This window comes from Pituophis catenifer, unplaced genomic scaffold, assembly GCF_029215685.1.
Source record: "Pituophis catenifer annectens isolate HBS135680 unplaced genomic scaffold, rPitCat1.0.hap2 SCAF_7, whole genome shotgun sequence".
NCBI classification, from domain to species: Eukaryota; Metazoa; Chordata; class Lepidosauria; order Squamata; family Colubridae; genus Pituophis; species Pituophis catenifer.
In genome coordinates, this window is record NW_027256887.1 from 62,622,578 (window position 1) to 62,645,004 (window position 22,427).

Here is a 22,427-nt window from a genome sequence, read left to right on the forward strand (position 1 = left end):
CCACAGGCACAAAATATAATGGTCTTATCAATTTTATTATTGATTTCATCTGTGCCCATCAGTGGAGATTGCAGTTAACACAAGGTAATTATGTTCACCAGAATCTGATAATTTCTGATGGGAATGTATCTGAGGACATTTTAAAAGATTGACTTTTTTTTTTGCTTTATAAAAGGAAGAGCTGTGCATTGGACAATCTTGCAGCGGAAAGCAAGAATCAGATGGTGGCTACTGTACTTGTACAGCAGGGGTGCCAAACTTGCGTCGTCACGCTGTCGTCACGTGATGTATCGCAACTTTTTCCCCCTTCGCTAAAATGGGGGTGGGGATGGCCAGGGCGTGATGTATCCAGCCCGCGGGCTGCAAGTTTGACACCCCTGTTGTAGAGGTTGAGAAGGTGGTCCTAATCATAGCTGACACCACCAATGAATTCAGCTCTGCTTTGAAAAGTTCTAAACCCTAACTGCTGCTGTCCAGATGTGTTGAATTATCCATCATTCCCAAACTAGTATTAACATGACATACTGACTGACCAGATGGAAATGGTAGCATAACACATCTGGAGGGCTCCAAATTAGGGAGGGCACTCCAGGCTGAATAACACAGTCAAGGACTGTTTGCCAATTCATCACATCTGAATAAAGCAGCACAGCAATTTGCTAATAAGAACTCAAACCAACACCTACAATATTATCAACATTTAACTCAGACCAAACAAACATCTCAATAAATAGTCCCTCAAGTTAGAGAAGCCAGAAGAGAGAGAGAAAAAAGACATTCTCCCCTCTGAATTCATACATACACACAAAACTAAAGAAAGAAAAGCTGAAAGTCAGAGGGTGGGAGTTTGGCTACAAAAATTATAAAGTTCTTTTGCACTCTTAGAAAAAAAAACATGCACATAAACCCTGAGGGGAGGGAGCTAAGAAGAATTACAGTGGTACCTTGTTGATATTGAAGACAGCTTGACATCCTCTTCTGGCTCTAATGTTTGGCAGGCAATGAATTACTGTCCCAGCCTGCTATGTCCCCTGATATAAATAGCAGCAGCAGCAGAAGCAACTAAGGGTTAAAAAGATCCAGTTGTTTTCCATTCATACCTGCACAAATCTACCCTCTGACAGCAACTGCAATTTGCTTTACAACAGAGGCCAAAGCTGTCTTAGCCTTTCCTCTGTGGTTTGTTAACTAGTTGCCAAGAGAATCGGCATTCACAGCATAATATTTTCTTTGGTGGCAGAGAAATCTTCCAGAAATAGAGCACTGGATAGATTTTTGGATGTTTTTACAGACTTTATAATAGACTTTTTTATGGTCAAAATATTTTAAAAATTTAATCCTCCCACAACAAAAATCTGCCCTGGAAGCCCAATTATTATGATTAATATTGTTCTGAATGACCAAAGAGGAGAAAAAGAATAAGAAAAGGAATTCAAAAGAGATAACTAGAGGCTCCCAAACTACAGTGGGGATTATCTTCCTCCTCCCTCCCCCGAAGAGATTATTAGGCACATGTGACTATCACAGTTAAAGGAGGAGGACAATTAGTGCAACTTTCCCCAAAATATGCATGATTAAAAGTTCTGAACAGTCAAAAGATATAAGAGGTGCACAACTGAGGAAGTCTAAAGCTATTTTATTTGTCCATTCCCATCCCCACCTTGAAAGAGAAAATGGCAAACAGCTTCTTCCTCCATGTCAGTCCCTCTCTGTAATGTGCTCATAAGACTTGCCATATTTCCCCCTTTTCTAACACCTGCTGCTGTGGAAGGTGGTTGGATTTTTCCGAGATAAAGCCAGCTTTGGTGTATGGCAAGGCACAACCTCTTTTTTAAAAAAAAAAAAAATGGGCAAAAGCAGGAAGCCATCCTACTTGCCAGGCACACCCAGCTAAATGGGGCTGAGCAGTCAAAGAGACTGGCAGCCCTCCTTACTCTTCTAGCTGCCAGCTGCTTTAGCTCTTTTCCTTGGGGGATCTGCTTTTTGAGTCAGGTTTATTTCCAAGTAACTTAAGCACTTTCATTGGTTTGAATTTTCCTTTCTTCTTGCTATCAGCCTCGGAGTCCTTGCGAAATTCTGGAGAGAGAAAGGGGTAGGGTTAGTGGCATGCAAGGTAGAGGGGATTAGGAACATAGAAGGCTCCCTTAGAATCAGCCAGACTACTCAACTGTCTTTGCTTAAACTGAACAAAAAGCTCTTGGTTTTCAGAAACTATTCCTTCCTAATACTACCTCATCAAGCACTGAACTAACCCAAGGTCCTTCCTATAACGTGGAAAGACTTTCTTAGACCACAGATGCTTAAACAATACAGCCAGAACATGCCTCAATGACAGGATTTACAGAAATGTAAATTTTATATTTTAAATTTTACATTTAGTGACAAATAAATAAATAAATAAATAAATAAATAAATAAATTTATTTATTTATTTATTTATTTATTTATTTATTTATTTATTTATTTATTTATTTCTATACCGCCCTTCTCCCGAAGGACTCAGGGCGGTGTACAGCCAATTTAAAAACACAAGACACAACAATAATTAAAAATTAAAATAATTAAATAGATTTGGCCAATTTAAAACCCTAAAAATTAAAATACCCCAATTTAAAATTATTATATTGACAGCCCTGCCTGGCAGAACAACAGGGTCTTCAGTGCGCAGCGGAACACCCGGAGGTCGGAGATCTTACGTATTTCTGGGGGCAGTTCATTCCACAGGGCTGGGGCTCCCACAGAGAAGGCCCTCCCCCTGGGTGTCGCCAGCCGACATAACTTGGCTGATGGCACCCTGAGGAGACTCTCTCTGTGGGAGCGGACTGGTCGGTGGGAGGCTATTGGTGGCAGAAGACAGTCTCGAAGGTACCCGGGTCCTATGCCATGGAGCGCTTTAAAGGTGGTAACCAACACCTTGAATCGCACCCGGAAGACCACTGGGAGCCAGTGCAGCTCGCGCAGGAGGGGTGTCACGCGGGCACAACAATATTGTTCTGACCTAGGCTTCCTTAGAAGTTTAAGTGCAGGCCACAACAAATATTCAAAACTTGTACATGGATATTATCTAAGAATATAAATCCATTTATCTGCATATTTTCTAAAACTTAGATCATTTTGGAATCAGACCCAGCAAGGTTTACAGAATCTGCAGTTGTGTTCAGATTTTTTCCCCTCCTGTACTGGATTAAGAAAGAAAAGATTTTCAAGTGGCAAATATTAAGATCACAACAGCCATTGAACTTATTCATTACTGAATCTGCACCACTCTGAGAATGAAAATAGAATCTCAATTTTACACTATACTCAGAATCAGTCCCATCCAGTATGTATGCTGTGATTTTCCAGGTCAAAGATAAAATCATGTTCTCTCAACAATGAACTGTTCTTGTTACAGAACAAGTTTCTAGCTTTTATGACAAATCACAAAGGATCCTGGATTTCCAATATTTTGGGCAGAACTTCTATGCCTTCTATTTGTTTTTGCTCCACAGCTAGTGAAATCAATGTAAAATAGCAAATTAAATGCATGTCCCTGAAAAATGTTCATGACTTGCATTCTTTCCTTTTGAGGTATTTGCTTCAAAGGGAAGGAGAATTGTCCTCTTCTATACTGGCAGTGGAAAAGAAAGGCAGATTTAGATTCACTGGTACAATGCCTCAGTTTACCTCCTCTTTTCACATAACTTTCTTTGATCTCTAAGATAAAAGTTATTTGCTACTCTCCTGTGTTGGCAAAGGGAAAGAAGCTAAACCAACACAACTTCCCTCTCCCTTGGTTCATGGTAGCAAATGTGCTGCCTCTTTTGGCAAAGATGTTCCCTGACAACAGAGAAGTGTGCCAACGTCATATATTGCCAAAGCCAATTTAGGATGGAGAAACATTACTTTGTATTTCCCATTTCTAACTCCTCTCATCTGCAAGGGACAAAAAGTATACTTTACTGCTAAGATGTGTTGTGGAAAACAGGAGAAGTTACCTATTTGGTTTATATTTTATACCTAATTATACAATTAGCTTTTGTTAGGATAGAACTGAAGTTGGTATGGGTATAGACACTAAACCAGTGATGAAATGCTCTGAAGTCTGCTACCGGTTTGCTGCTGTGCGTGCATGCACGGTGTGCACCAAACGCACGCTGCACACGCATGTACATCATAGGCACTACCGCACAGCGCTGAAAAAGGAGGCTTAAGAAGTCTTTAAGTAGAACAGCGAGGGGGGGAACAGCTGTGCCGCACAATTTAGATTTGTGTTGTGGCCCGTACACGGCCTGTGCAGCTAGTAGCTGATTCAGACAGCAAGGAGGCTGGTGTGGTGCTGCGCCAGCAGCCTGTGCAGCTGGCACTAAAGTCGGACAATGAGGAGGCTGGAGAAGATATGATGCCAGAGGCGGGGATTCAGCAAGGGCCTTCAGAATCTCCAGAAGTTCCCTTAAGTGAAGAGGAGCAGCCTCTTCTCGATGCACGGGCGCGCAGAGCTGCCAAAAGGCAGGAGTGGCTCCTCAGGAGGATGTCTCCTCAAGAGAAAGGCTTGGGGCTAATTGGCCACTCCCTTAGCCTATTTAAGGAGAAATGCCAACTGAAGCAATTTGCAGGGAACAACTTAATTCACATACCTTCCTGTCTTGTCTTGCTTATCTTATCAGCTTCCTGCAAATTGCTTCTGGGCATTCTTCCAACCATAGTAAGCTTTCAGTTATTATTCTTTGAATTCTTAGCGGCTGTTAATGCAATTAATTAACAGCCGTTGTTATAAAAGATTGGTTTATTTAGTAAACTAAGGTTTGAACGGACTTTGTGTGTGCTACGTTCTTTGGGGTCCATAGCTGTGGTAGAACAATTTGCTAGAAAGCAGGATTTCTTGCTTTCTAGCAAATATAAATCACACAGCAGAGCTCATCGTCGGAAATACCGGTTCATCCAAATTGGTAGCATTTTTTTTACTACTGGTTCGCCCAAACTGGTAGCTTTTATTACTACCAGTTTGGGCGAACCGGTCAGAACCGGTAGCATTTCACCTCTGCATTAAACATATTTTGTACGGAAGATAACAAAAATATACACAAATATATTTAATAGTTAAACAACAATATCAGTGCATAATACTGCAAACAACAACTGCATCTGAGACTGGGAAGTCTGAATTACTGGACCTGATTCTTCTTACCTTTTTTTTTAATCATGGCTTCCAACATTTTATCCTCCTCTTCCTCCCTGGCAAAACAAGCAAAACAATCAGATCCTGTTTTAGTCAACGTAGCCAAAGTAGGACTGATTAGAACAAGAATCAGGCTCCTAAAGCAGCGATGAGCTGCTATTTGGTGACCAAAGTCTGTGTTTAATATTTTTCAAGTAGGTGAAGGTCCAAATAGGGAGCATGCATCACACATATGCTGTTGCCTGGGTTTTCAATTTTTTAAAAAATAGTTTTTAATTCTATTAAATCTATTTTGAGGCATTCATTACATTTTATGAAAGTATCCTTTCCTGAAAAGATAGCTAACGGTGGCAGGGGATTCCAGAAGCTGCATATTGCCCATTCCTGTCCTATATACTAACACAGTACCCTTTGGCCCAAGTTGCTAACACCATCTGGCTTAGCTTATCAAAGAATTAATGGTAAGAATCACACATGTAATTATGCTTTGCAGTGGTACAATCAACATTTCCCAGGCCAATTGTTTTCAATTAACCCAAAATACAGCCATTTGCTTTTCCTTTCACTACCTTTGCCGATCCTCATCCAGACTGTTGACAATGGCATTCCGTTGTTCAATAATGGTTACAAGCTCTTCCATCAATACCTTTTCTCTGATCCGGTCATCATCTGTCCAGTCTTTATCTAGCACCCAACAGAAAGAAAGAGAGGAAACAAATTATATGTTAAAGACAACTTATGCTCTATGAAATGTTACATGAGAAAAGTGCTTTTGACCCCCATTTATGCATCTTCTTCACTACATATTAAATGCACTGAGAATATATAAAAGATTGGGCAAAGTTTGCTTTTCTATCTTGCTTGTATAGTGGCATCTTCAGTAACACAGCATCAGGATTCTGTGGAAATCCACTGCCATCAGAACAAACTATAGTAGATTAATACTAGGCAGGTTCCTATATTTTAAGTGCCATTGAGTTTCTTGCCTGAAAATGAACAATAAGAGCTCACTAAAACATATATTAAAAGGTGGGATTGAATAATAAAAATCCCAAAACATCTGGACCACCACTTGAACACTATTGGTATCGACAAAATCGCCACCAGTCAATTGCAAATGGCAGGTTTACTTGGAACAGCTTACATCCTGTGACAATACTTTTAACACCATCAAACAACATCTGTCTATCCCAGGTCTTTGGGAAAGATTTGATAGGTGTATAAAAATGCCAATTCCAGTCTAAACATCTGGCTGACTATGCGACCATAATTATTATTATCATGTATATTAAAGGATCAGCTGTGGGTTCAATACACATTTAAATCCAGTCATGAATCAGTAAGTTCTGATATCTTTCAACAGGTCATTTTGGGAGTTTCTTTTTTGTTGGATTCTTGCTATTAGGGCAGAAATAGAGTGCATGCAGAAAAGCTCTTTCATAGAACAGTACTCCCTGCTGGCAGCCAAGGTATGGTGAAACAAATAAAAAACATAAAAAAGCAACAAGCACAACTCAGTCTTCCTTCTGTAATTCCTCCCAGATGTGTCAAGCTGTAATTCTCATCATTTCCCTCCAGCACAGCCCATGCATGACCGATACTGGATTAGAAAAGAACCAAGCCCAGTGAGAGAACAGATGCTTACGATTTAAATAATTTCCTAATGCTACAACATATTTCTCTTAAGATCATTTTTTTTAAAAAAAGCAAACAGCAGGCTAACACCCTTTAAGACTTGCCAGGTTTATTAAGAAGACATCGCAATTCATACTCCACATCAGCTTGACGCTGCTCCAAGTTCTGCTGCTTAAAACTCAAAAGAAAAAACAGAGCATGTATTATTGTTTTAATTATTGTAAAAACTGATATACCATCTTTAAGGACTGACATAGTTGTTTCAAATCTTCAGTAAAAGAAAATGTTTTGTTCTCCAGCATTTTTGCACAATTTCTGCTATGTAAGAAAGACACTGCTTATAACTGCCCCCATATTTGCATTTCTGTTGTCATTACTGAATTTGACGCTATTGAAATACTGAATGAAATCCAGGTAGATCACTTTTCCAAAGGTCAAAAGAACTACTTTAAATGTTTTACATTCATATCTCTGGGCTTCCTACAAATAATCAACTGACCATTTTGCAACAATATTGAATTAAATAGGTAAGCATTCACTTGTATGGAATATCCTTCAGGACTGTCTATAGGAGGAAAAGCCAGCTCAAAGAATTTGGCAGGAAAGTTGCTTAACAATAAAAAAAGTGTCTCCGTCATGGGCTTAGAAAGTATCAGACATTGGTAGTTTCCAGGTGTGGTGGGCTAAATAGCATCAAATTCTTCAGTTCTACCTTTTCAGCTTGGAAGATCTTGACAAGAAATGGTTCCTGAATCATCTAGATTCTGCTATGTTACTTCTATTTCTGTAGTATGTTTGAGGGTGACTTTATTTCTGATTATATTGCTCCAAGATTCTTCCATAATTTTCCAGGGCTGCCAGTGGAATATAAGTTAATGAGAAAAAATGCTAGCCATTTTGCTTTCATTCTGTGCCCCATATGCAGGAAACTACCCAACTAATAAACTGCTTCTCACTGTAGAGATTTTAGGAAGAGAACCACATTAATTTATAGTGGCGAATAATCTAAAGGAGTCTAGTAGCACTTTTTCTGACAAATAAATTTTATTAATTCATAAATTTTCATGAGTGCAGCTCACATAAGCAGATGCATAAATGAAGTGAACTGCAGCTTAGGGAAACTTAATGATTTTTAATAGCATTTATTAAAAATAATTAAGTTTCAGGAAAAGTGCTACCAGATTCCTTTGGATTCTTTGCCACCTAACAAATATAATTCATAGCATATTTATTCAAAAGTAAGTCTCGCTGAACTCAATACATTAGTAAACATGATTGCAGTTTATATTGTACTCACATATAGATAAGTTCAGACTCCCGACGCACTAGCATATGTTTCTCATGAATCAGCTTAAACCAATCCACCAGCAAACCATCTTCAGGGACATCTGCCAATTGGAGATAGGATAGGGTGAGGTCAAAAAAACACATTTCCTTTCCTTGTCCAGCCTTAGGAATAGCAGCAGCTATCCTACCATTCTCTATGCTCCGGAGTTTCCTTTCCAGCTCAACTCCTTGGCGTTCCAACTCATCCAGCTGCTGCTCAATGCTGTCCATCTCACCATAAATATTCTCCACTGGGACATACTGATCTGACTGAACCTATAAAACAAGAGGGAAAAAAATAAGGAACCACATGTTTTATTCCAAACAAGATTTGTATAAAGTAACAGGTATTTCCAGAGTAGGCAGAGAGAAATGCAGTTACTAACAATGAGACAGAAGCAGGACAGAATATGGGAGAAGATACAACATGCCAAATTCCTTCTGACTTCTTGCCTGAAACAGGCATTGACTGCCTAGCTCCTTCACAACCATGAAAGGCAGGCAGGGAGTGGTTTATTGTCTTTTATTTAACTGAACATTCAAGCCTAAGGAAGCAAATTCACGCTTAACAGTCAGGAATCAAACTTTTCCTCCCTGTTCAATTGTGTCTGATTCTCAGAGATTGCCTGGACAAGTCCCTGAAGTTTTCTTGACAAGATTTGTCAAAAGTAGTTTGCCATTACCTCCTTCCTAGGACTGATAGAAAGTGACTGGCCCAAGGTCACCTTACCTGCCTTTGCGCCTAAGGCGGAACTAGAATTCAGTTTCCTATTTTTAGCCTGATGCCTTAATCACTACACCAAATTTACTCTCAATTTATGTCATTCCTTATGTTGTTTTATATAAAAGTTTAGGCATCTCTAGTCAAATTGTACATTTCAGTGAGTAGAAGTTGGCATAGTCCGTACATGATACAAAGCTAAAATACATCTTTCTGCAAATCTGAATACATGCTTATTATCTATGTATAGCTATTTACAAATTTAAAATAAATAAATAGCATAGCACACTTTATTGCGGTCATAGACCAAAAAAAAAAAAACCCAAAACATCCAAGACACATAGCTGGCACACGACCAGACTGAAGTGCAAAACAGCAACAAGATCAGTGGTAGAAACCACTCCATCAAACTCACAGTTCGTGTATTTTAAATTTTAGCTCCAATCTATATGGACTATAGTCGATTAAAATTGTACATAGGTAGAAAATACTATATTGCAATTTACATAAAATCCACACATTGGCACTTTATACAACCACCAGCTAACTCAACCGCTGACGATCAATATAGCTGACCTCAGTCAATGGGTCCAGCCCGTCCCTTCCCCCGGCTCTTACATCCCAAGACTGCAGCAAAAAATTTTGCTACCTTTAGTGTAATCTTAGAATCGGTATCTTGGAGTAAGAAGCGAAGACTAAGATTTTCAGATAATCCAGGAAGTCTTTGGCAAATGGGAGAGATAAGTTCTGACTTTACCTCCCGATAATGGGGGCATGTAAATACGATGTGAGCCAACGATTCCGGAGATCGGCCATCACATGAACAGTGGGTAGATTTCACACACCCCGAGCACCTGCTATCTAGGACATTCGAGGGGATCACATTAAAATGTGCCTTTAGAAAGGCCTACCTGTATTTAACAAAGGATAGCGTAGAGAGATATTTGGGGGGGGTGCATTCGGGGAGTAATACCGAGAGAAAACGAAGAACATACTCCCACACCAAGTGCCAGATTCTGTTGTCTTTCAATATCATCCAATCGCTGGAATATCAGCGATTTGGCTGCATCTGGGCCAAGCATAAGGGCTTCAATAGGGGGAATATTTATCTTCATAAGTTTGGTGTGAATATTGCGGGCCCAAGAACTGTGGAAGTCGTCCCGCCATAAGCACTGGCCTAAATAGTAGTCTGGAAGTCTGACCCATAGGGTCAGCCAGTAGCCAATAGCACACTTCCACAGAACAGTAGCGAGTGATGGTGTGCCCAGTTCCAGGCGGATTGCAGCATTGCTCACACAGGTGGGGACTCCCATTAGGCGACGTAAGAACTGGCTTTGAACAGACTCGAGGAGGGAAATATTTGTTTGAACCCAAAGGGGGGCGCCGTATGTAATGGCAGCTATCACCTTTGCCCTATATACTTTTAATACTGAGGGAATATGTTGGGCTCCCTCCGTGTAAAAGAATTGCAGAAGGGCATGCGTAGTGACCTTGGCCTTGGTGCGGAGGGACTTGACCTGCGCAAGCCACATGGCATTAGATTGGAAAAAGAATGCCTAAATATTGGAATCTATGAACCTGTTCCACTGGTATGCCATCGAGCTTCCATTGATAGATTTTCCTGCTTCTTGAGAAAATCATAATCTTAGACTTAGAATGGTTGATAGACAGTTGGTTGGTGCAACAATAGTTGGAAAGGATTTTAAGGGCTCTAAGCAGACCCACCCGAGAGAATGAAAGAATCGCAGCATCGTCCGCATAGAGCAGGAGCGGGCACCTGTAGTCAGCTAATCTGGGGGCATGGATATAATCCAGTTGGACCATTAATGCCCTTCTCCAATCGCTAATATATAGGTTGAAAAGAAGGGGTGCCAATATACATCCCTGTCTGACCCCCTTATTAACAGGGATGGTGGAAATAAATAAATAATGAATATTGCATGCACAAAGTTTGGGAACACCCTTTTAGTCACCACTTTGTAACACAACCTTGGAAGAATTGAAAACTTCCAAGTGTTTCCTGTAGTCAGATAAGTATCTTTCTATTTTCGTTCTTGGAATTTTTTTCCATCTTACTGGTAGAACTCTTCTTTTAGGAAGTTTGAGATCTCCACACAAAATCTTAATAATTTTCAAGTCTGGGACCGTGAAGGTACTGAAATATATCAAGGGTGAAATCCAGCAGGTTCTGACACGTTCTGGAGAACTGGTAGCGGAAATTTTGAGTAGTTCGGAGAACTGGCAAATACCACCTCTGGCTGGCCCCAGAGTGGGGTGGGAATGGGGATTTTGCAGTATCCTTCCCCTGCCACGCCCATCAAGCCATGCCCACCAAGCCATACCACGCCCACAGAACTGGTAGTAAAAAAAAAAAAAGAATTTCACCACTGAAATATACCATTTGACCAAGTGTGCCTAAATTTATGAATGCAACTATAATTTTGACTATGGCAATAACAATGTGTGGAAATAATTACAAAAAGAGAATTGGAGGTTGGAATGTTCAAAGCCAAGTTCTAAGGCCACAATTTTAAAACCTGAGATGGTGACTTTTACTATAGTGCAGTCTTCAGAAAAAGCCACAGTACCATTACATAGTAATGCACCTCCTTATAGCATCTCTTGGCAGCCTTCTTACACTGTGCCCCTTTCAGATATGTGAAGTTCAACTCCCAAAATTTGCCACCCATAATTGGCATTGATGAAAATTCTGGAAAATGAAGATTATCTAAGCTATTTTAGTATTCAACCCCTCTCTTAGAAGGTTAGTAACCCTCTTCCAACATCTGTAAAAAAAAAAAAAAAAGTAAGTTCAGGAAGCATTATGCAAAAGTACTTGCCCATTTTTCCCCAATCCCAATTACCTTCCGTTTTATTAGTGGGAAACCATGTCCAGGAGCAGGAGGCCTTGCTGGTTTGGGTCCCTTTGAAGCTTTCTTAATAGAGGGGGAAGCAGCAGGTGATGGCTTCCGGTTGAAGGGATTCTCCTTACAGGATGACTAGGTACAAACAGATAAAAACACATGATTCTGCACTGCACCCTCATTCTTTAATGGGAACATTCCCATTAAAGCAAATGCATTGCTAAAGAGTGTATCCCCTTCAAAAAAATGCAAAAATTTCCCCTCCAGGTCAAATAAATAGGAACAAATGAATATATTGTCCAGGTCATTTTACATCTAGATCAGTATGAGATTTCCGAGAAAGGAAAAATAGGTGCTATAAGAAGTCACAAGTACTGTGGAAACACTGAAGGATTAAACAGTATTTTCTGTCAACATTAAAAACCAAGAATCTAAGACTGTAGGAGGTTGCACTTAAACTGTCAATCCATCTTTTAAAATCTAACTGGCAATCTCACAATTTAAGACAAAAGTTCTCCCAGCCCTACTGTTTAATTGAATGGCAGCTTGAATTTGGACAGCATAATTTAGTTCAGGAACTGAATGTTGAGCAATGTATTTTGTTTGTTTGTTTGTCTTAGGTAAGAGATACGGACTCTTTAGGTGGTATGGAATCACTGTATTAAAAACAAAAATACCATTAGGTAACTATTTTATAAGAACACGGGTATATCTAGTTCAGTTTTATTATTACTGACTATTTTTCCATATTTCATGATGGAGTCCTCCCAGCCCTACCTGAAAATACAATCCTTACTATGCAGTGTGTGTGCTCCACTATTGAGCTATGGTCCTTCCCTGTAGGGCAATTCTTGTCTTCTCTAGTTTACATAATTTGTCCCATAATCATTTCTGGGGAAATAATTCAGAAGCAAATAAAATGAACTTCTCGGTGAAGGCATCCTCAAGAGTATTCTCATTAATCAAAGTGAGATAGATTTTTGCTCTTCAAATGAGCCTAGTTCTTTAACCACACTGAGGAAAACCAAGTTGTGGTCAAAAGCGAACCAAATAATAAATTTTAAAACGGCCAGCTCTAAACAGAACTTCAGAACCAAATACCACTGGCCCTAATTCTAAGTGATGCCAAGAGACCAAAGAAGCATTTCATGGACAAAGATGGAATTGTCCAAATGCTTTATAGCGAACGAATTCCATATGTTTCCTAGAAAGCTATGTATACCGATGAATAGCTTTGGTAGGGGGAGACGGGGGAGAGTAAGGGAAGGAAAGAAAAAGACAGAGAGTTTCCAGCTATGCCTGCTACCTACCTTTGGCTGTGCTTTGGGTGAAGGAGAGTTACTTGAAGACCCGCTGTTCAACTCTGATGCCAAGAGAATGGGTGTGGGAGATGCTCCAGCAGGAGGCTTAGGAAAGATATTCCCAGGGTTGGTTTTCAAGTTCCCAGAGGAACAAATTCTGGCAGTCTGTAAACGTCCACCTTGTGCCTCATCCCCATAGCCCGTCAAATCACTGGATGATGATAAGGAGGAATCAGTAGAGCAGGCGGGCAGAACTGTAGGTCCCTCACCAGAAGGGACACTGATCAGTGGGGAGTCCGAGTGGGAAAGGATGGAAGCAGCTGGAGCATGGACTGTAGGCTCAGAGGAGCTCTTCGGCACAGAGGCATCATTCAGGTTATCAGCAGCCTTGGCCAAACACTCAGATGTGATACTCTCCAAGCTGGGGGCTGGGGACGGCGTGGAAGAAGATGGTTCTGAGTGAGAAAGCCTGGAGATGGGATGGTGAACTGCAATAGGAAAGACACAGTTTGGAAGTAGCATAAAGAATATTCTGGCTAGTCAGGTCCATCGATGGAAGTCCTGCAACTAGTGACCGAAAAGCACCATACCTCAAACCCCCACCCTTTTGTCCCTTTGGTCTTAAGGATGTGCAACGTTTTCCAAAATAAAGGCTATGTTCCAGAAAGCCCATTCCAAAAATAGATGAGGCCTGAACAAAACAGTACTGGGAAAGAGAACAATTTCTAATTTAAGTTAAATTATACTGATTTTATTATTAAGATAATAAGATAATTTCTCTCTTCTATTACATAACCTTACATTTCAGCAGCAGTCTTGTGAGGGCTCCCCTCAGGTTTTTGAAGACTGCACAGGACCATGAAATTCAGGTCATGCACCACTGCTCTGTGCCCTCCAAACTATAATGGGTAAAAACAGAGGGAAAAGGGAAGAAAGGAAAATACCTAAAGAAAAAATCTAGGCAAGTCCTTCCCAGTCTTTCAGCTGTAGATCAGTTAGGTTTCATAAATAACACACCTTTTAAAAAAAATAGGAGGAAAGAAGAGACAATACAGCACACAACACCTTGTCTTTAGGTGAAGAATGAAAACTTATTTTTAAGACTGAATGCTGGAAGGGAAGTTTTCATCTTAAAAGTCCTTCACTAAGGAACAGAAGAGAAATGGAAGAGAGGAGAGAAAATATTTAACAATAGCTTTCTGCCATTTCCTTCATCCTTCAAGAATAACCGGAGATGGACTATTTAACTGCATTTGTTTTGGAAGCAACTGAAAGATCAAATCATCCATGATCTATACTGTAAAAAGGCGGCACTGATTGACATGCTGGATAAGTCAGGCTACGCATCTAGAGGAATTTCACCCCCCATTTTAAAACATGCTGAAGAAACTCACCAAGTGGGGAGGCATTGGGTGCTCTTGGAGCTGGTCGCTTCTTTGTCTTGGGGCTGCTTGTGGGAGTAATGCCGTACCAGGGATGAGTAGGTTTGAGACCACCCTCCCCCTCCCTTTGCTCTTGCTTTTGCGTGCTTTGTGGTATGACAACTTCCTTCTCATCCTCTTCCTCTTCTTCATCTTCAAAGGGGTTATAAGGCTTTGGCTCTTCCAGGACAGGTCTGTCTTCCCTGACTTGTGCCTTTCCTCCTCCTACTCTACCTTCATTCTCTTCGAAGGCCACTGGCGAGCTTTCCTTGCTATTGCCTGGTGGTAGAGGAGCCGGCTTCTTCCTGGGTTCTGTCTGGACCAGTGCAATCCATGGAGGGTCTCTGGGCCTTAGCAATTCACCAGCGCTGGTTGAAGGGCAAAAAGGGACAAAACATAAGGAAGGATGAAAAGGAAGACTGGAATCCCAGCACCTAGAAAGTTCTTCCTGAGTAGAGGAAGATAAGCAGATGTGTTCCTATGTCTTCTTGGGAGAAAATAACATGCACTTTCTGATATGCACAAATCTAAATATTCTGCAAGAATGCTACACAATACAAAGAAAGGCTATAAAGGAATAGCTAAACACAAAATAATTATTCCTGCAATTTCATTTTGTCTTTCATTTTAATTCTGTAAGCTTATGTCCTTCAGGCTGCAAGTACAAATTTAAAAATGAATGGATAACAACAACAGTAATTGTTTCAGAGGAACAAAATGGATTTCTTCTCTGTACACACTTTCAGCTCTTCTTCAGAGGTAAAAGAAGCAAAATGAATTTAAGTAAATGTTATGGTTAATTCCCACTTTGATAAAGATTCAGTAGATAGTCATGTAAATGGCCAGCTGCAAGTTTTCCTATGATGAATGAACAAACCCACAGAATAACAGGAAGGCAGCTAAAAGGAAACTAAAAAAGCATTTACCTTAATGTATTATTGGATAAACTGTTTTGTAAGTGGAAAATAGTTCTGTTGCTGAAATCTTGTAACCCTAACCCTTTCATCTCAATAAATCACACTAAAGAAGAATCAGTGGAAAGCTTGCTTGGAAAGATTTACTTGGGTTTCAGGCAACTGCCAAAGAGCTTAACAGTAAAGTAACTCAGACTAAAAGCCTACAGTGAAGTAACTGTCTGTTTAATTCAAATGTGTATATAAAGCTACTTCCTCCATTCTACACTGTGGGTATAAATAACAAGATCTCTTAACAAGGTGTAGATAAGCCCCTTATAACTTTGGATCTCCAGATATTTAAAACTACAATACTTACCATCCCTGACCAGTAGAGAAGCTGACTAAAGATGGTGAAAGCTAGAGTTCAACAACATATACAGATCCAAAGTTAGGATAGATTTGAGAAAGCAAACCTCTCGCCACTTTGTCTCCTGCCAATCATTTACAACCCTGCTTTCCCAGTCTCCTCAGACCTACATTTCTTCCTTTCTCGGAACTCAGTTCGTGAATACTTCCTTCAGATTCTCTCTACATTGTCTTAAATCTCAAGGATCCTTTCTTTTTTTTCCCTCTATGGTCTATGACCTTTTCTTAAACGACAAAACTTCTAACATGAGGTTTTAAGTCCAATATAATATATATATATATATATATATATATATATATATATATATATATATATATATATATATATATATATATATTAGTATTTCCTATATTATGATTAACATGCTCTGAGGCTAAGGAGTTCTACTCCCCCTCCCCACCTGAAAAGAGATCTGTTCCAAATGCAAAACACAAGCAGAAGAGAGGAGTTTCACTTTCAGTTTTACTTTCACAGCAGGAAGCAGCTTTAATACAGAACACTTGAGCTAAGCCATGGCCAAGCTCCTTCCTGTCTCCTTCTTGCTCACACAGCAAATACTGTTTGAGTTTCCAAACACCCCTCAACTCTCTCACACACTGACAGGATGCTAGCCAGATGAATACTGATAGATGCTGTGGGCTGGGGCATTCTACTCCCCCTCTGTTCCAACTGCCAGTTGCATTATATTAACACACTCTGATGCTACGGAGTTACACATTCTACATTAAGTTTCAGGCTGTGTCAATTTATCAAGCCCGAGCACATAGTTTCATAGCGAAGCACAGGTGTCCAGCTAGTGCTAAATAATTTTCCTTCCCTGAACTGAAAATGGTTTAGTTCAACGTGCAAGTTAAGTTTAAGGGCATATTCCAGCACAAATTGTTCTGATCTAGAGAGCGTTCTGAGTGTTCTGAGCTTGGAAGAGAACACAAGCTTTGAGTGTTTTGTTTCAATTAAAACATGCTGGTTTTCTCTCAGTAAAAAAACAAAATGCCTCTTTTTGAAAAACACTTTTTCAAGTGCTGCATGATATTCTAGGCCCGTGATGGCGAACCTATGGCACGCATGCTACATATTAGTGCCATATTAGTGGGCACGCCAGCTCAGCTCTGGGGCGCATGTGCATGCCGGCCAGCTGATTTTCGGGCCTTCTGGGCCCACCAGAAGTAGGGAAACAGGCCGTTTCCTGCCTCTGGAGGGCCTGGGGGCGGGGTGGGGAAGGCCCGTTTTTCTTTCTTACCTGGCTCCAGATCCTCTCTGTGTATCTGGGAATGGCGAAAACAGCCTTTCCCACTCCCTTGGAGGCACTACGGAGGCTGAAAGGGCCCATTTCCCGTCTCCCGGTGGGACAGGAAGTGATGTTTTTTCCTGTCCTGAGACTCCTAGAGAGGCTCCTACAGACTCTTAGAGAGGTTCTGGAGGCTGGGGACAGCAAAAAATGTCACTTCCTGTCCCACCGAGAGTTGGGAAATGGGGCCTTTCAGCCTCCGTAGGGCCTCCAAGGGAGTGGGAAAGGCTGTTTTCGCCCTTCCCAGATACACAGAGAGGATCTGGAACCAGGTAAGAAAGAAAAACGGGCCTACCAGGCCATCATGTGCCAGGTGCGGGGGGGGAGGGGGGAGGTGGTTGCGCATGCATGCGCGTGGGCACATGCGTGCGCGACCCTCCCCCACCCCCCCCCTCTCCTGGCACGCGATGGCAAAAAGGTTAGCCATCGCTGTTCTAGGCAATATGAATGGAATGATGCTTTACAACTGAGGTATCGTCTCGTTTGTTCATGCTGTGTGGGCGTTTTTCCCTCCCGCCTACCAGCCATTTGGAAACCCGCCCTTATTGACAAACGAGTCCCTAACACGACAAATGACACCAGACCCACACTCACGAGAGCCACACAGGATGTCACCACCACACATCCACGCAGAAAGCAGACTCAAACCCACACTGATAATGAGCCACGACCAAGGACCAGAAGCCAGACCGCAGCTGCATCATTAGCCACTTTAAACCCCTCCAATCCATACATGAAGCAGACTGACACCCACCATGAAGAGCTCGCACGGCCACAAACACGAAGCCAAACAACAACAACGCAGCTCACCAGCTCAAATCCCCCTGCAACTCAGACTAAGCTGAGCACAACCAAGCCCCCACCCAAACAGAACACACCCCCAGCCAATCAGAGCACAACCAACCCCCCATCCAATCAGAGCACAGCCAAGCCCCTAACCAATCAGAACACACCTCCACCCAATCAGAACACAGCCAAGTTCCCACCCAATCAGCTCACACCCCCACTAGCAGTTAAAAGGAAGAGACAGCTGCGATCTCACATTGCTCCTGGAAGCACGAAGCCGAGAACACCAGCCTGAAGATGACGAATGAGACTTCGTCGAAACGTCGCCAAGACACTTCCAATTTTACGTGGGAGAAGACCCAAATAACCAAAGACACACACACACACACACACACACACACATATTTGTTTTCTCAGGTTTTCGCGGGTGTTTGTATGTAGGTCTTTGGTTATTCAGGTCTTCTCCCACGTAAAATTGGAAGTGTCTTGGCGACGTTTCGACGAAGTCTCATTCGTCATCTTCAGGCTGGTGTTCTCTGCTTCGTGCTTCCAGGAGCAATGTAGCTGTCTCTTCCTTTTAACTGCTAGTGGGGGTGTGAGCTGATTGGGTGGGAACTAGCTCACACCCCCACTAGCAGTTAAAAGGAAGAAACAGCTACGATCTCACATTGCTCCTGGAAGCACGAAGCCGAGAACACCAGCCTGAAGATGACGAATGAGACTTGGTCGAAACGTCGCCAAGACACTTCCAATTTTATGTGGGAGAAGACCCGAATAACCAAAGACCTACATATATATATAATACTTTTCCAGTCAGGGTTTTTCCTACGTAACTCAAGATGTTTGTATTGCCATAGTTGGGTGATATCTCAAATCACCACTTTCAGGCTTTATCAGACATTTTGTGTTGTGTTGTGTTGTGTTTTGTGTTGTGTTGTCTGCTGTAAATATGTATGTATGTATGCATGCATGTATGTATGTATGTGTGTGTATATATATATATACATATATATACATATACATATACATATACATATACATATACATATACATATATATATATATATATATATATATATATATATATATATATATATATATGTTTTTCTTCTAGCCAGGTTTTCCCTACGTAGCCAAGGTTTTTTTTGTAGCTCCAGCTCAGTAGAATCTCATCTACTCGGTTCTGGGCTTTTTTCTTTTCTAACACCTAGCAAGCTCTCACTGCTAGGTGGGAGACCTAAATAGATCCATTTCTAGCTTGTTAGCTGTCATCAGTAGGCCACACCCATCTCCTCCCTGTAAAGGCACAGTATCAATTTTCTTACTTCTTCAATATATATATATATATATATTGTTATTGGTTCAAGATAGATGGAGAAATCTGACGGATGGAAAACTGCAAGCATTTAAGGGGCACTAAAGGAATCATTCTGGAATTACTAGTATTACTGGCAAGAGAATAAAGAAGGGGGGGGGAGAAACAGGAATTGTTGCAAGGCACCTACAGTTGGATTGCTCTCACTGCTGATGATGAACATATCTGTCTGTATTCTCCATTCCTTTCATCCCATTTTAGCTTAAGTATGCATTTCTTAAATGTTTTATCTTTACAGCAGTGCCAGGAAAAATATTAAAAGTGAAGGAGAAAGACACAAGCATTTCTTCACCTCATTTCTCCTTGCTTTTCAATTTAGCCTCTTTTTTTTTTTTTAGTTTTCAATATTTCCCGTACTTTCCAACCTCTCCCTCTTCCCACTCCAAATAAAGCTGGCCTGTCTACTTGGGAGAATGTAATTCTTCTAATTAGCTGTTGCATACACACTACTGATAACGCACTGAGGTTTGCAATCCAAATGCACTCCTTTATTTGAACTGTAAACGTATCTTTTCTTTTATGTACACTGAGAGCATATGCACCAAGACAAATTCCTTGTGTGTTCAATCACACTTGGCCAATAAAAAATTCTATTCTATTCTACTCTATTCTAAACAACATTTTGCCTTTCAATAAGCCCACTTCCTCATTATCTACTGCTTAGCTAACAATGAGGCTCAAGGGAAGCAGGACCCTCTCTCTCTTGAATCCAATTCATACCACTTCGAGGCTTGGATTAGCAAGTGAAGTCTACTAAACATCTTTGGACCTCAGGGATGATCAAATATCTATTTAGGCTTCATCCACTCTTCTTTATCTCTAGGAGCAGTAGGAAACCTATGATGTTAGCATCTTTTCTAAGCAGAGCCAGGTAATTTTGTAATGAGTGAGGTAGGCATTAGGTACATTTAACAGGATGGTATAGAGACATCAGATCCAACATATGCTATCATACTCCAAGGCCTATTACGCTAATAATAACACCACCTGCCCATATTTCATTCACTACTTCAGTGAGCAGGTGCATCAATGTCGCAATGAGGGAGTGATAAGAATCATGTGGAATATATGTTTTATATGATTCCTACAGAATAGTGGAATAAGACTGAGCCATCATTTGCTAATCTAAGCTTCAGCAGATATTGTTATCCAGATACAGACCTATTTGGCTACTCAGCTTTATGCTGAGCTGCTGGGTGTAGCTCAAAAGTGAATGCAGCCATGAACATAATGCAGGGCTCTCTAAACCATGGCTTTATGGTCAGCAGCACTAGGCCAATAGGTCAGACACTATTGGATTCAGCTGTGTTGGGTATGTACAGTATATATTATACTGCTAAGGAAGGGAGGGAGGGAGGAAGGGAGGGAGGAAACTTGGTAACACATTTCCCTCCCTCTCAATAAGATTTGCAAGAAAAGAACATACCGGTCTGAGGAAGTAGGTCTGCCCCTGGGCTTTGGAACTGGAGGGCTGAGCTCAGGAAATTTACCTATTCCAGAAATGAAGAAAATATAATTAAGTGTTACTTTCTAAAACCACTTCCAAAATCATTACACTGTGATTATTTTAAAAAGTCTATTCTTTGCCTTTATGCCTAGGAATGAAAACTTGGCTATGTATCTATTCAGTATCTTATATTAAAGGAGAGGTTTGTCTGGAGGAAGATGCACATTCTCTTATTCCTGGACTCTGCCATAATTCCTTGGCACATGCTTAAAAGCTAGAGACCCTTTGGATGTATAGTACTATCATGCACATCATCCCAACTGGGATGGTCAGTGCTGGTTAAGGAATGATGGACATTCTGGCCCAACTAATGGGAAAGCACCAAATTAGAAATACCCAAGGAATAGCCATTTCTCAATTTCCACAATCTTTCTATGTATTTCATTTATCAAGCTTTCCTAGTCATCATCAGGTTTTCCATCAGGGCTTCAGACTACACAGAAGCATCTAAATAAAATATTATTAAATTATGGGTGTTAAAGTAGGCCAGGTTTCCCTAATCTGTCTCTTCCAAATGTGTTGCATTACAATTCCCATAATCCCAAATCAGAATGACCAAACTGAGATTTGTTGCCCAAAACATGTGGAAGGCTGGAGCAAGCAATACAAAATAGAAGGAATACTTATCCGCTCTAGCATAAAACATTTTAGAAAAACAAGCAGTAAGATTCCTTTGTGAAAAAAAATCCACGAACGTATATACACATCAATATTCCTTGTTTCTATAAAAGACACATATTTCCCTTACTTTGGCATGGCCTCAACAGAATTACAAGGAGTCCAGTTAGAAGATTTAAATTACTTCCTCTGTCCATGTTTCCTTACCATTGACCAAATCAGATGGTGGCTCACTGGAACTCTCATTTTGCATATTGGCTCTTGGCTTTGGGACAGGGTATAAGTTCAGTGGCGATAGACTGGCTGGGTCTGTGCTCCTCCGAGGGGCAGGGGTAGGTCGAGGCTCTTTGAGCTGCCCATGTTGCAGGCTAGCCTTTTCTTGGATAAGTGTTGGTGGCTTGGTTGGTACAGGAGGCTTGGGAGGCATCTGTAAGCAGGAGCCAGATGTGGAAGTGGACACTTCATTCTTTGGCTGGGTACAAGACATCTCAAGCTCTGTGCTTATTTCACCAACAGTTCTTTCCCCCATTTTGCTCATCTCTTCCATAGCTGATGAGTGACTTTCTGATATGCCATTCTTTTCTTCCATCTCATTACTCACTGTCCCAGCTTCTGTACTTTCCTTTCCAAGTAGAGGTTCTGGAGTTAGCTGGTGCTCACTCTTCCCACTCAATTTGCTCAGTTTACCACGATGCTGGGTACACACAAATGTGCCCAATTCAGGTCCAGGTTTGTAAGATCCAGGAATGAGCGTGCTGGAGCATTCCTTACATCTGCCAGAGAGGTGAATCCATGATCAGAAAGAGAAGACAAAGAGGAAAACTCTCAGGTTCTTGCTTGCCTTTTGATAATAGGAGCACCCAAAGAAAATAAAATTAAATCTGTGATTTTGCTACAGATTCACTCAGAGACTGGGAAAAATCACTTATCATTTTTATCAGTTCCCATCATCTCCACTTTTAAGCAACAAGAGCAGATGGGTGGTAAAAGTTTTGCCAAATACATCAATACAGGTCGCACAGGCAAAGGCAGTGTTTTGCTGCTTCCCTCTCCCAACTAAGTTTCATTTTTGTCTATGGCTTCATCCCACTGAAACCTGTAAAAG

At 41.0% G+C, this 22,427-nt stretch overlaps 1 protein-coding gene across 1 annotated transcript in view; it reads right to left on the reverse strand.

Moving 5' to 3' along the window:
- Positions 1-37: 37 nt before the first annotated feature.
- Positions 38-22,427, reverse strand: part of MICALL1 (MICAL like 1) — a 38,806-nt gene continuing 16,416 nt past the window's right edge. The window contains exons 6-16 of the mRNA XM_070947075.1: positions 21,530-22,095; positions 20,624-20,687; positions 14,399-14,793; positions 13,014-13,492; positions 11,704-11,838; positions 8,268-8,394; positions 8,090-8,180; positions 6,897-6,970; positions 5,727-5,841; positions 5,167-5,213; positions 38-2,076 (exon numbers count right to left, since the gene is read on the reverse strand). Of these exons, the coding sequence (XP_070803176.1) occupies positions 1,955-2,076; positions 5,167-5,213; positions 5,727-5,841; positions 6,897-6,970; positions 8,090-8,180; positions 8,268-8,394; positions 11,704-11,838; positions 13,014-13,492; positions 14,399-14,793; positions 20,624-20,687; positions 21,530-22,095 (2,215 nt within the window). The 3' untranslated portion in view covers positions 38-1,954. The remainder of the gene's footprint in view (positions 2,077-5,166; positions 5,214-5,726; positions 5,842-6,896; positions 6,971-8,089; positions 8,181-8,267; positions 8,395-11,703; positions 11,839-13,013; positions 13,493-14,398; positions 14,794-20,623; positions 20,688-21,529; positions 22,096-22,427) is intronic.